Consider the following 15,434-nt stretch of genomic DNA (forward strand, 5'->3'; position numbering starts at 1 on the left):
TTGCAGTTCAATCTATGGCTTTGGTTAATTTTTAGGGTTCTGAAGTGATTGTTCTTAGTTGCTCGGCCTGTATTTTCATTGCTTTTGTGGGAGAGTGAGTTCACCAAGGTCCTGCTCTGAATGGAGATGTCAGTTGCCCTAGGATCTATCTTAATGTTAATTTTTTTTTTTGTCATTTTGGGGGTAGGGGCATGAGGCACCCTTTTTTTTTTTTTTTTTTTTTTAAAGATTTATTGATTGATTGATTGATTGATTGTGATGTTGGGTCTTCGTTTCTGTGCTAGGGCTCTCTCTAGTTGCGGCAAGTGGGGGCCACTCTTCATCGCGGTGCGCGGGCCTCTCACTATCGTGGCCTCTCTTGTTGCAGAGCACAGGCTCCAGACGCGCAGGCTCAGTAGTTGTGGCTCACGGGCCTAGTTGCTCCGCGGCATGTGGGATCTTCCCAGACCGGGGCTCGAACCCGTGTCCCCTGCATTGGCAGGCAGATTCTCAACCACTGCGCCACCAGGGAAGCCCATGAGGCACCCTTTTAATGTTTAGGTAAAGTCCTCTTTTATATCTGAAAAGTTTTAAAATTAGATTTTAGAACACACTCTGGGTCCTATTTCTATTCTGTTCTTCAGGGACACTAATTTGTATATAAGGTTAAAAAATTGTTTTACATAAATAAAGGCCACAGTGGCCTTCAGAAGACATGAACAAACTAATCAGGTGAAAGAAGTAGTGTCATTTTGGAGGCAAGCTTTCCAGAATATTGAATTCACCCTTGTTTAAAGTCTTTTCTTGCTTTGCTGTGTCAGCAACAGGCTGTATTTTACTGCATCTGATGCAGCGCTCTGGTGCCACCTAGTGCTACAAATGAGTAAAGGCCACTCTGCTTTTTTTCTTCACTTTTTTCAACAATAACAACAACAACAATAATAATAACTGGTGTTTTCTACTTCAAACTTGACTGTTTGAGTTATAATATGCAGTTAAAAGAACCAAAAATGTGTTTTACATTATAGGTTTACTCTTAGGCAGAATGAGGCATATTTGGGAAAATCTCAAATGATCTTGGAGTGAAGGGTTAGTATTCTATTCATTAGGAATTTTTCCTAAATGCAGTTTTGTTGTCCTTATTTCCATACTTCTTCATGCCTACTGACTGAAGATTAGCCTATCTTTTCTCTGCTCTCTCCAAATTCTTTGTGGATGCTCTATGAAATCCCTGCATCATTATAAATAATCTCTGCTTCACCTCCAACTCCTACACAAAGGACCTACCCTACACCTGCACTCCTCTGCGCTCCTTCTCCACGTGTGTCCTCCATGTCCTGACGTTATCCTCTCTACTGTATAATTCTACCTCCGTTAGAAATACCTTACTTTAGGACTTCCCTGGTGGCGCAGTGGTTAAGAATCCGCCTGCCAATGCAGGGGACACGGGTTCGAGCCCTGGTCAGGGAAGATCCTACATGCCGCGGAGCAACTGGGCCCGTGAGCCACAATTACTGAGCCTGCACTCTAAAGCCTGTGAGCCACAACTACTGAGCCCACACGCCGCAACTACTGAAGCCCGTGCGCCTAGAGCCCATGCTCCACAACAGGAGAAGCCACCGCAATGAGAAGCCCGCGCACCGCAATGAAGAGAAGCCCCCGCTCATCGCAACCAGAGAAAGCCCGCGCGCAGCAACAAAGACCCAATGCAGCCAAAAATAAATAAATTAATTAAAAAAAAAGAAATACCTTACTTTATATTTCTGACCTCTTTAAAAAAAAAGGTTTACAGGTTTATGACTTTCAAGGTAATATAAAAAGTTTCAATAATAAAACATAATCCATCCAAAAGAAGCCAAGAAAGAGATGAAGAAAGAGGCAGCTACTCCTGATTGGTAGGTGGCAGGTTTAAGAAGCAAGAGAACTTACATACGAGGCTTGTCTTGGGTGGCCACAAGACAGGTAGATCTCCACGCCTGCCCGCCAGAAACTTACAGAGTTTATATAGAGGCCTTAATGGGGTTCAGTCAGGTATACAGTCCATATGGTCCAACCACACATTACTCTCTCAAGGCTGCATCCTTGAAGTAGCTCCTAGCATAGGGATGGTGGGCAGGACATACCTTCCAGCAGTATGCCTTCCATATGGGCATCTCCAAGAGGAGACATATATTCAATTCCATTGTAGCATACAGCACATTTAATTGCAAGTCTTTGTTGATTTGCCTGTCTCCCCTTGTAGTCTGTGAACTCCTTCATGGTAGTGACTATATATTTTTTATATTCACTTTCTCTCCTTCATCAAAATGCCTGGCACACAGAAGGTGCTCAATAAATATCCTGATGAATCAGGCACGAATGAATAAAGGCACTCCTTCAGTGCAAGAATGGACCTATGTCTTCTGGACTCAAGCACATGAGAGTAATCCTTTACTGTGGGTCTTTTCTGTGGAGTTGATTGATTGATTGATTGATTCATTAAACATGTACAGAGTGCCTGGTAGGTTTCAAGCGATGAGCCCATATAAAAAGAAGCATCCTCTGTACCTTTGAGAAAATGATTCTTTCAGTACAGAAAGCAGTGTTATTATATGTTGGTTAGTCATTCCTGCCGATGAATGCTGAGTAGATTAAAAAGTGGTTAAAGCTGAAGGCTTACACACCAGTGTGACATTGGACTTCCACGTCCCCGACCTGCTCCTCAGGATGGCCCTCCCCTGGTTTCATTTCCGCATAAGGAGGCTTATGCCTTTACTGGGCCTGCCTAAGGTGGCCAAGAGCAAAAGCTGCTGCAGACCAGAGCATGGCCGGGGCATATACAGGTGCACATATCAGGTGAGGTAAGCATGATGCGTAAAAGGCATGTTTGGGGATCATGGCATCTTTCTAATACTCGTTCTTCCCCAAAGGCCCTAGCTCACACAAGGCTTACACTGCTCATACCTAAGGAAGACGTGTTCCCTTTTATCTCCACGCGTCCCAAAGCCTGCTCTCTGCAACAACACGAAGCTCATTTACTTTAGGTTATCAGTCACTAATAATGAGAGCTTCCTTTCCTCATTCTAAGACAGCAAGTTCCTCTTTATTTCTTCCCTGTCGAAAACCTGCTTTCAGAAGAGAATCTGAAATTTCTCTACTATAAAAGTTTAAAAATTATTAGTTCAATGATACCGTCTAGTGGGTCTTCCTATCTAAACAGTATACCCGATTGATGCCTGGGATTATGTTCTAGGAAACGTATACAAAGGCAGGTAGCCTAACTGAGGCTCCTGAAATTATTCCCGAAAGGTGGTTATTTTCGTTATCTGCCAGGCTGGACAACAGCAGGGCAGAGGAGAAAAGGTCAGGGAGGAAAAGAGATCAGGGTCAAGGGCGCAGGTAGAGCTTAGCCAGTAGAACGTCCGGGGTCAGCAGTCAGTTAAGGAGAATAAAGCTGTGCAGGCAGTGCTCAGGGCAAGAAATTACACTGAGTGATGTGTGACAGGAGCTGGAGTTACATAACTATTTTGGTGCAGGCTGCAAAAAAAGGCAAAGGCAAAGGACCATGTCCTGGTTTGTCTCTTCTGCCTGAGAACATCTTTGATTTTTAAGCTTTCCACGCTCCCTAATAGGAAGATGAGGTGAAAAGGTCGGAGGGAGCTGTCAGAGGTAAAAGAAGAGGCTGGAGGGACTCAGAAATTCTTCTCGCCCTCGCGTCCCCCTCGCCGCCCTCCACCAAGGAAGGCCGGTAGAGTGAGTGTAGGCGGGCGCTGGGCGGGGCCTCTGGAGCATCCGCCCAGCAGCCGCCTCTGAGCACCATGGGAAAATCATTCCTCCCGCGGACATGGCGTCCACCTGCCCGGCGGCAGCAGCTGGCGCCGGCGCCGCGGTCCGCGGGTGCGGGCAGAAGGGCAGTTGGAGCTTCGGTGGTGGGGCGGAAGGAGCTGGAGGGGGCGGCGGCGGCAGCGGAGGCGGCGTCGTCGTCGTCGTCGTCGGTGACGCCGCGCGAGGGCCCGAGTGTTAAAGCTGAGGGCGTCCGGGCGGTGGACGGCTGGCAGCGGGCCGCGCGGCGCGCGCCGGCCCCGGGACGCAGGCATGGGGTCCCGGGTGCTGCAGCTGCTTCGGCAGGGCGTGTGGGCCGCGCTCACCGGCGGCTGGTACCACGACCCGGATCAGAGCAAGTTCACTAACAGCTGCCACCTCTACCTGTGGCTGTTCCTGCTGCTGCTGCCCCTGGCCCTGCACCTGGTGAGTGGCGGCGTTCAAGCCCTGGGGAAACCTCCGAGTCTGCCTCGGGATGGAAAGGATGGGCAGTGATTCCCTAAGAGGCGGGATGGGGAGGGTCTTCGGGAATTTGGGACAGAGAAAGTAACGGGAAAGGAGAAGGGGCTCTCCGGCAGGAAAAAGAAGTAGGAAGGACTTTGGGGGCTCTGGGACTCATTACGAATTGATGCCAGCTGTGCCGATGAGTCAGGCTCTGCGTGTCGCTGTGGAAGGTTGAACCTGTTTTGTACGTGCACAGTCCCAGGCCCCTCGGCTGGGTACCTTGTGATAATGTTTGGTAGAGGCTGCTGTGCATGATAGCCAAAAGGCAAAATGAAATGTTAAAAGCAAACCTGTTTCCGTTGTTTATCTTTTACCCCCTTTCCTCCTTTCTTGTTTTGCTCTGGGAAGGCAGGTTCAATGATCAGTTGCTCAATTTGCAATTTCCAGGTCACTGTGTAAAGAAATCTGTAGAAAAATGTAATGATGGATCAATCTAGTGTAATTTATTTGACCCTTTAGTGAGGTTACACAGTTGAGTGCTTGCTGAGTAACTACACAGATGACCTTCTTAGGTAAACAAACCTTATTGAAACAATGTTTAACCTTATTTGAAAAGCTCTACAAGCAGGGTGCCCCGGGTCATATTAAATGTTAAGAATCTAATTTTGATATGTCTGTTGAAGGTCTTTATTCCTAAAACATAACTTGATCATGTTCTCCACAGCAAAAATCTTCAGTGAGTTTGCATGGCCGACAGAGTCCCAGTTTGACGTTAGAGGTGGTCTGTGATTTGGCTCCCATTTATTGTTTTTCTGGTAGTTTAGACACAGGATCAGAATTCTGGCTCTGAAGTCAGGCTGCCTACATTAAATTTTGGGTTCACCTCTTACCAGTTCTCTGACCTTGGGCAAGTTACTTTTACCTTATCTGATTTTTAAAATTTTCTTACCTGTGAAATGAGAAAAACACTAGTACCAGATGTGAAATGTTGTTTTGGGGATTAAATAAGCACAGAAAGCTATCCATCTTTCTGGCTTGACCTGGAATTGGACTCAGACCTGGTGTAAATTTCCGTTTTGCTACTTATTAGCTGTTTGTCCTGATAGTTGACCTATCTAAATCTTAGTTTTGTCATCCTTAAAATAGATGGGATAATGACCATTTCATGGGAAAAATAAGTAAATTTCATGTAAAAAGCACTTCACACAGTGGCTAATCCATGGAGACCCTTTAGTAAATGGTTTCTTTTTAATAAATGTAAGTTTCCTCTTCTTCTGTGACCTTGTTCATCCTGTTTCCTTAGCCTATAGGGCCCAATGTTTTCTCTTTGTCTAGAGGGACAGCCAGCAGAGAGAAGAGGAACACCAGCTTGGGTTCAGTCCTGGTTCTTCTGCTTACTGTTTGTGTGAGCTCAAGCAAGCTTGAGCTTTCTGGTGTGTAAAGCAAGACTAAGAGTACCTGCCTTATAGGGTGCATAGGAGGATTGAATGAATTAATGAATAGAGAACTGAATGAATGAATGAAAGTACTTCTCAGTACTGACTTTATTTTTTCCCCATCATTCACTTGCCAAAATCGAAAGCCCACTGGAAAGGCCATCTCTGTCTAGGCTTCCCTGATCCCACTTACCTAGAATTAATTTCTCTTCTCTCTTGCCCTAATACCATTCTGTATTTCATGTCAGTACTATGGCACATTTTGAATTCTGTACTTCGTTGTTGGAACATGTATTTACCTGTACTCCTGGGCTGTGAGCTTTTTGATTTTTTTCAGGATGTGGTTTTTGATTTTGTTGACTCATCTTGGTTTTCCTTGTTGTACCTAGCAAAGTGCCCTGCATTTGTCTCACAATGATCTCACACATAATAAACTGGTAGAAATAAAATCAACCTGCCTCTCTTTCTCTTCCAACCAGCATTAGGTTGTCTACCTCACAACATATTTTGAGTATTTCCTGATAATGATCTAATCCCACTCCTCAGCAACAACCAGAGTAACATTTAATGTATATCCCTGCAGATGTTTTTTTATGAGTACGGGCTCATTTTTACATAACTCCTTTTAAGATTTGATGTATGCATATGCTTGGAACCCTTAATTTCTACCTAATTATGCTTCATTGAGTAGCTTGATTTCTACTTTATATTTGTAAATAGGAAATTGTCCTTAGTTAAGCTCCTCTTTAATGATATTTCAAAATAATTTTTGGCTAAATCTCAAGAGTTTAGAAAGCAAAAAACTGATACCTTAAATACTTTAATTCTTATATCAAACCAGTTATACTAAAATTTCTATATTTTTATGCCAGTGTGCTTTTAACGATTACAGAGTCTTTTTATGTGAGTGCATTTATTACATGGCTGCTTTTTAATATATAGCCTATCTTCATTGAAAAAAATGCAGGTAGTCCTTTTCTTGCTCCGGTCTCTGAAAATAACCTTAGAAATAAAAGACCCTTCTTCCCCAATGCAGCGTTCTGTTCTCTGGGTTTTGATGCCTAAATATATTTTTCTGCACTTCAATGCTGCCTGTGATTTTTAACATCTTTCTCAGTTTGTTCCGCTTTTGAGAACTTGGTCCAAAAAAATCCCTGGCTGCTTGCTGAAGTTCTGTTATTTAAGGGGCCCTGAACTTTTCTGGGTTTTGCACAATTTGATTACACATGTTTAATCAAGACAGTTCCACTGCAGGGAGAATCCACACTTTTATTTAATGGGGACCTTGAATATGTAAATTAAAATTTTATTATTAATTATTGAGGCAAACTGATCTCTAAGCCCCAGCATTTACTTAGGTCTGGTTGGAAAATAGGTTATTTATTAGCATTTATAAGCTATATATTTTCAAGAAATGCTCAAAAGTATGTACCTAAAAACGTTAGGTCTATTTAGATAATTTGGAAAGAGTTTTACTTTGTTTTATTATCAGCCTACTTTTTAAAAAAAAAAGTTTATTTATTTACTTGGTTGCGCTGGGTCTTAGTTGCGGCAGGCGGGCTGCTTAGTTGTGGCAGGCGGGCTTCTTAGTTGCGGCTCACTGGCTTCTTAGTTGCGGCATGTGAACTCTTAGTTGCAGCATGCATGTGGGATCTAGTTCCCGGACCAGGGATCAAACCTGGGCCCCCTGCATTGGGAGCACAGAGTCTTAACCACTGTGCCACCAGGGAAGTCCCATATCAGCCTACTTTTAATTTGGACCAACTGAAAGATGCGTTTGTCATTAGAGATGTTTAACCTTTCATTTATTACACATGGTCTTGTACTTATTATTTTGAGATAACCAACAGAGATTCATGTAGAGCTTTAGGACAGGAGCATCCTGGGCATGATTCTCACCCTTAAGAAGTTCTGACAGCACCAGGCTAGTGTCAAAAGACGTCCCTGCTCTACTACCTATCAACTGTGTGATCTTGTGCAAGTCTCTTCACTTCTCCGGGCCTCAGTTTTCTCATCTGCAAAATGGGGATAGCGAGTTTCGCTTTATAGATTTAAGCAACTGAGATCCAGAGGGAGTGGGTTACTTACTCAAGACCATCTAAGTAAGAGTAGTGATATTCAGAATTTTAGCTGAGGTCCTGTCGTCTCCAAGTCTGTGGCCTTGTCAGGGCTCTGCGCCGCTGACCTGCTGTTCACGAGGGCATCTGAACTCCCTAAAACAGTGACCCCTCATCAAGGGAAGTTCTGATCATACTGGTGGTAGTAAGGTCAACCTGAGTAGTGGAAAAAATGGGGTGGAGCCTTCACATTCTTCAAGACCCCGTGCCGGGCAACGTTATATATGATTTTCACACAGAAAACCTGTCCTTTATTTTATGGCTGTAGCTTTATGTTTCCTCTGATTTTCTTGTCTGTTAGCCAGACTTGCTGTGTTTCCAGTTCTGCTTTTTAATTTAGCCTTGGAGACTTTTTTGATAAGAACCACATCATTTCTAATTGCTCTAATTATAATAAAATGGGATTACCTGTCACGGGGCCACGTAGCGCCAGATGTACAGTGGGTGTTCTGCACGCACTAGCTGTCATTGTCACACCTAGTTGGTGACTATCACGGTCTGTGGCCACTCACCATTTGGGTACGTAACTATTTTTCTTTAGGTCTTGTATGTCTTTGGCCACCCCTTTTTTCACTCCTACTTCTAACACAGAAGATGAGTTTATGTGAATTATGGAAAGGTGGTCTGTCCAAGAAGACACCCTTTCCTGGCTCAGGACCTGGGGACTGGAGCTCAGCCAGCATTTGACCCTGTCAGCTGGAGGCCTTTGTGCAGGGTGCAACCTGCACAACCTGAAACAGCAGACCTGGCTGGTCCGTTTGATTGTTGTTACTTTGTTGGACGGCTTGGTACGTTGCTGGTCCCAAAAGCGTAGCTCTCACCCTGGTCAATCCTAGCACTCATATTCAACTTCTTCCTAAGAAAGGCTTTTTCTGCTGTTGAGTCACATGGTCTATACTTTGTGTCCTTTGATTCCGAGAAGCTTGTTGTCTGGTCCTTCTGCTTGTGGGGACCTTATTTATTGTCACACTGAGATGCATGACGCTCCCCACTTTCCCATAATCCACTTGAGTGTCTGAACATCCTTCCTCCTTCCCTCACCTGTCTGAAACAGAGTGGGTTCGAAGTGCAAGGGCTGCAGCTTAGGGATGCTTGAAGGCATTCTTCCCCGGGCCCTGGGCTTCCAAAGAGACTCTGGCTGAATGCCATCCCATGCGGTTGTCTTAAAAATTTTGCTGCTCCAGATGGTTGTTTGGACTGTGTGTATGAAGGGCTTGGCTCTATGGGGACTTTGCTTTCCTGGTGCAAGCACTTCTACCAGGGATGTCCCCCTCCCTAGGGCATCCTAGGGCAGTGGTCTTCAATCTTTTCAATATGGCCTTTCTTGAGTGACGTTGCCACCCTCCTGCAAAATTCCTTCTGCTTCTCCTCATCTTCTGCCATTTAGACACATGGTCGTCTGCCAGCCAGTTGTGTTTTGTGTCTGTGACGAAAGAACCGGTACCTGCCTTGTTCTAGGATGCCGGCCTCCGCAGCACTCTCCAAAAAGAGTACTCTTTCCCCCTTTCCTTTCCGTTCTAGTATTGCAAGTTCATGACTGATTTTCTGGTGGTTAAATTTATGTCTCTGACCTCACTGGCACTTCCCTTAGTTTCTCCCAGTTAGTGACTAGTTTTATTTGGATGCTGCTCTCCTTAGATATACTGTTATTTTACCGATTATAATGTCTAATACTTTATTTAATAGGCTTGGTGTGATTTATTTATTTACTTAAATTTTTTTAAAAAATTGAAATATAGTTGTTTCATGTTTTGGCTGTTGTGAACAGTGCTGCCATGAACATAGGGGTGCATGTATCTTTTTGAATTATAGTTTTGTCTGGGTATATTCCCAGGAGTGGGATTGTTGGATGGTGTGATTTATTTAATATGGAAGGTGATACTTATCAGGTGATTATTGTTTTCTGATTTTAACCATTTGGTCTCTCAGATGATTCCTTTTACAAGCCACCCAACTTTATTCCCATTTTATCTACTCTAAATCTCTTTTCTACGTCCCATGACAGTAGAAAATGGACTAGTTCTTAATGGTATTCAGATTTTTTCCTTTTCTTCCGATGGATTTTCCCCTTTAACATCATCATTATTATTATTATTATTACAGGTAATAATAACAGCCAACACTCACTGAGCAAAGATAGACTGGCACTGTTAAAAGAGCTTGGCATGAGCTAAAGCGTATCTTTCTCACAGTAACCCAGAGAGGCACTGTCATTATTCCCATTTTACAGTTGATGAAACTGGCATGTAGAGGTTGGTTAAGAAGCTTCAGGATCCATGGCTAGTCATGACCTAATCAGAATTAGAGGCCAAGCAGTTGGAGCTGGTACCCCCTCGGCCACACCACATTGAATACAAGTAATTTCACAACAGGACCATCTATTTTCTGCACATTGGCATGAAGAGATCCAGAAACTGAACAGGTGCAAAGAAGTATGTAGGAAAAGTTAACTTTCCTCCCACACTTGTCTCTAGTACCTCATTCAAGAGGCAACCACCACACACAGTCTCTTGTGTGTTCTTCCAGTGACATTTTATACACATGTGAGTGGAAGTGTGACGTGGGGCTGCTAGGTTTAGTCCCAAAGCAGCCTTCTTTGTCATCCACCGTCCCTTTCAATTTGCTCTGTAGAGGACTTCTTTCTCTGCTCTTAGGTAAAAACGTGCAAGCCCCAGGACTTCAGGTCACAGGTAATACAAAGTCTTCTAGTTGCTTTAAGTAACACAGCACAGACTTGATTGGGATTTCAGAATATCTCTTTCCATATGGTGATCCAAGCAGGAAGGGGTATGAGGATGGCATGGTCTTTTTTCACTCTTTTCCCTCACACACTGGCTAATGTTCTGATGCCTTTGGCATTGAAGAACAGGGAAGTGCTTTGTTGAGAGGCACGGTGGTAAGCTGGCTCCGGGCTCTTGAAGCGTGGCTCACGTTCCCAGCTGACTCCCTCTGGCGAGGTCCTTCCACGTGTCCTGCAGAGACCCTGTTCTCCTTTCCAGGGCTCTCCCACCCACAGTTTCTTGGAGGAGGGCTGCTGCCTCTCTGTCCCACCTGGTTGCTTATTCCTTCCATAGTTTCTTGGCATGTGGTGGTCCACCCCAGCTTTCCTCTGCTCCAGCGCCCTTTTGGACCTCTGAAGCGAACTCCTGGGGTGTTTGCACACGCGGTCCATGCAAACACTCACGTATTCTGTCCCCGAACAGACTCTGGGAGAGCAGGTCAACCCCAACCTAGCAACTTCTCCTTCATCCCTCCATCCGAGCAGCGAGCCAGTGTCTCATCTTTTAGCTCTTCTGGGAAGAACCAGACATCAGACTCCCTGCCCAAATTGTCAGGGACGCATAGTAAGTCTTTGAGCGGCCCCACTGAAGCCTTCCTCTTGACTCTGGGGGAGAGAGACACAGGGCTCACTGAACACCATGGTCCCCTCCAACAGTCTTCACAGGTCCTCTCATTCTGGACTCTATTACGTCCTCGCTTTCGCTGAGGGATGTTAGGGTCGTCTCGCTCATTGTCATGACCCATGTAGAAGTCTCTGGATGTGGTTTGTCCCAGAAGTTGCACTGAAATCTAATATCTATCCCACATTGGCTCTTTGGTCAACACTTTCAGTTGACATTTCTTTCTTTCTTTCTTCCTTCCTTTCTTCCTTCCTTCCTTCCTTCCTTCCTTCCTTCCTTCCTTCCTTCCTTTCCTTCCTTCCTTCTTCCTTCCTTCCTTCCTTCCTTCCTTCCTTCCTTCCTTTCTTTCTTTCTTTCTTTCTTTCTTTCTTTCTTTCTTTCTTTCTTTCTTGTGTTGGGTCTTCGTTTCTGTGCGAGGGCTTTCTCTAGTTGCGCCAAGTGGGGGCCCCTCTTCATCGCGGTGCGTGGGCCTCTCACTATCGCGGCCTCTCTTCTTGTGGAGCACAGGCTCCAGACGCGCAGGCTCAGTAGTTGTGGCTCATGGGCCTAGTTGCTCCGTGGCATGTGGGATCTTCCCAGACCAGGGCTCGAACCCGTGTCCCCTGCATTGGCAGGCAGATTCTCAACCACTGCGCCACTAGGGAAGCCCTCAGTTGACTATTTTGTTGTATACGTATGCAACCATGAATCTGTACATATCCTTGTTTTTTCCACTTTACCTTTTCTACTTTTTCTTGGAGAGCATTACATAAAGGTCTTCTTCATTATTTTTAGGGTCAGCATGGTATTCCACTTTGTGAGTAAAGGGTGATTTATTTGACCTGTCCCCTTGAAGAATATTTAAGTTTTTCAGATGATTTTAAACCTAGTGCTAACATTTGGCTATTTGAATTGTTTCATTCAGTATTTGAACACATATATATCAGTCAGGAGATGCTGATTTGTGCTGATATAACAAATAGCCTCAGAATCTCCTTGGTTTTACCAAGTTTATTTTTCTTTTATTCATATTATGTGTCCAACATGGTTAGTGGGGGAAGGGGAGCATGGTTAGCAGGGGGTCCTGCTCATCACAGGCATGTAGGTGTCTAGGCTGATAGAACCCCCAGTTTGGGTAGCTAGGGGCTCTGCTCCCCACCATCCTCACCCCATTACCCTGACCATTGCCAGTCACCATGGTGGATGGAGAGAGAGGGTGAGAAGCTTGGACTAGCTCTTGAAGCTCCCACCTGGAAACGGCAGATACCTCTTGCACTCAGACATCTTTGTTAGGGCAAGTTGCATGGTTACATCTACCCAAGGGGAGGGAAAACTACAGTCCTACTGGGTGTCCAAGGAAGAAGTGGACCTATTCGTTGGACAACACTTATGTCTACAACAACAGACTGAGTGCCAGGTGTTTGGCTGGATATTGGGGAAAACAACAGGCAAAAGATAGATTGGTATCTCTCCTTATTAAGTTAACAGGTAAAGGTAAACAGACATGAATAACACAACGATTACTGTTATTACAAGGGAAGTACAAGGTGCTATACAGTAAAGACCTTATCCTGGCTTTGGTGTTTAGGAAGGCTTTCCAAAGGAAATAACTTCTAATCTGGAACCTGATGAATGATTAGTAGCTCGTCAAGCAAAGATGGTAGACCAAGAGACGGAGTTTGAGTTTCAGTCTCAGTATGGTAAGACACATTGATGAGTTCTTTTTTGGTCAAGTTTGAAGTAGGATATTATTTTTTATACCCCAATTTTTATTTTTGAAAAATTTCTAGTCTACAGAGAAGTTGCAAATATAGCACAATGAATACCGTATACCCTTCACTTCGATTCACCAGTTCTTAATGTTTTGCCACGTTTGCTTCATCACTCTCTTATATATTTATACATTTAAAATTTTGCTGAATCGTTTGAGAATAAATTGCAAACATCAATACACTTTCCCCCTAGAAACTTCATCAGGTGTCTCTTAAGGAAAAGGACATTCTCCCACATAATCATCACACTCAAAAATGAACATTGATGTAATGCTATTGTCTAATACATAGTTCTCATGCAGATTTCCCCAGTTATGCTAATGATGTCCAGCGTAGCTGAGCTTTTTGTTTTGTTTTTCTGGATCTAAGATTCAATCGAGGATCATGCATTGCTTTTAGTTGTCATGTCTCTGAATTGTCCTTTATTCTAGAACACGTTCTTCAAGTTTTTTTTTTTCTTTTGTGGCAATAAAAGTTGTTTTGCAGAATGTCCCACAATTTGGATTTTTTTATTGTATCCTTGAGATTAGGTGTCTGATATGCATTTTTTGGCATGAATACTACCTAAGTGATGTGTTCTTGTCCCGTATCACATCAGAGGCACCCAATGTCATTCCCCCACTGGTGGTGCCAATAAGTTTGGTCATTGGTCAAGATGGTGTTGGCCAGATTTCTCTGTTGTAAAGGTACCCAGTTTCCTCTTGTATTTAACAAATAATCTGGGAAGGGAAACCTGGAGACTGTACATGCTATTGTATTCCCCCCAAATTTTTACTCATGGTTGTATCAAAAATTGATGATGGCTTACCTAAAATAATTACCAAAATGATGGCTGCAAAATGATGATTTTCTATTTATTCATAGGTATTCTTCTGTGAAGAAAAGCTGTCCTTTTCCCCCTGCCTTGTAGTTTTGTTGTGTTTGTTAGTGTGGTCTCATAGATTCTTTTTTTTTTATTCAATGGATATTATTCATTCCTATCATCATTTTTTAAAATTTAAATATTTTATTTATCTCCAAACCAGATTTTTTTAAATAGAAATATAGTTGATTTACAATTTTATTTTCATTTCAGGTGTACAGTGTAGTGATTCAGTATTTTTACAGATTATATTCCATTAAAAGTTACTATAAAATAATGGCTGTAATTCCCTATGCTGTACAATATATCCTTGTTGCTTAACTATTTTACACATAGTTGTTTATATCTCTTAATCCCCTACCCTTAACTTGCCCCTCCCCTTCCCTCTCCCCACTGGTAACTACTAGTTTGTTCTCTATGTCTGTGAGTTTGTTTCTGCTTTGCTATATACATCCATTTGTTTTATTTTTCAGATTCCACATAAAATTATATACAGTATTTGTCTTTCTCTGTCTGACTTATTTCACTAAGCGTAATATACTCTAGGCCCATCTACCTTATTGCAAATGGCAGAATTTCATTCTTTTTATGGCTGAGTAATATTCCATTATACACACACACACACACACACACACACGCACACACACCCCACATCTTCTTTTTTTTTTTTTTTGTCCAGAATTTTGGCTAGACATTTATTTATATCTTTGCATCTAGGCCCACATCTTCTTTATTCATTTATCCGTTGATGGACATTTAGATTGCTTCCGTATCTTGGCTATTGTAAACAGTGCTGCTATGAACATTGGACTGCATATATCTTTTCAAGTTGTTTTTTTCAGATATATACCCAGGAATTGAATTGCTGGATCATATGGTAGTTCTAGTTTTAGTTTTTTGAGGAACCTCCATACTGTTTTCCACAGTGGATGCATGAATTTACATTTTCACCAACAGTGTACAACAGTTCCCTTTTCTCCACATCCTCTCCAGCATTTGTTATTTGTGGACTTTTTGATGATGGTCATTCTGACAGGTGTGAGGTGGTAATCTCTTTATGGTTTTAATTTGTGTTTCTCTAATAAGTAGCAATGACAAGCATCTTTTCATGTGCCTGTTGGCCATCTGTATATCTTCTTTGGAAAAGTGTCTATTTAGGTCTTCTGCCCGTTTTTTGATGGGATTGTTTGTTTGTTTTTTGATATCGAGTTGTATGAGCTGTTAGTATATTTTGGATATTAACCCCTTGTCGGTCACATTGTTTGCAAATATTTTCTCCCATCCTGTAGGTTGTCTTTTTGTTTTGACAGTGGTTTCTTTTGCTGTGCAAAAGCCTTTAAGTTTAATTTGGTCCCATTTGTATATTTTTGCTTTTATTTCTTTTGCCTTAGGAGACAGATCCAAAAACTATTGCCACTATTTATGTCAAAGAGTGTTCTGCATATGTTTTCTTCCAGGAATTTTATGGTTTCAGGTCTTACACTTAGGTTTTTAATCCACTTTGAGTTTTTTGTTCGTTTGTTTGTTTTGTTTTTTTTGTTTTTGTTTCATTATTTTTTGGCTGCACCATGTGGCTTGTGGGATCTCAGTTCACCTGCCAGGGATTGAACTGGGCCACATCAGTGAAAGCCCAGAATCCTAAC

General features: G+C 42.9%; 1 protein-coding gene across 3 annotated transcripts in view; it reads left to right on the plus strand.

Annotated features, from left to right (window-relative positions):
* The first annotated feature begins 3,748 nt into the window (after positions 1 to 3,748).
* Positions 3,749 to 15,434, plus strand: part of PCNX2 (pecanex 2) — a 291,197-nt gene continuing 279,511 nt past the window's right edge. For all 3 annotated transcript variants that reach the window (XM_082422950.1, XM_082422951.1, XM_082422952.1), the window contains exon 1: positions 3,749 to 4,206. In XM_082422950.1, the coding sequence (XP_082279076.1) occupies positions 4,054 to 4,206 (153 nt within the window). In that variant the 5' untranslated portion in view covers positions 3,749 to 4,053. The remainder of the gene's footprint in view (positions 4,207 to 15,434) is intronic.

The sequence above is a fragment of the Balaenoptera physalus genome (genome assembly GCF_965194825.1).
Source record: "Balaenoptera physalus genome assembly, chromosome: 14".
NCBI lineage: Eukaryota > Metazoa > Chordata > Mammalia > Artiodactyla > Balaenopteridae > Balaenoptera > Balaenoptera physalus.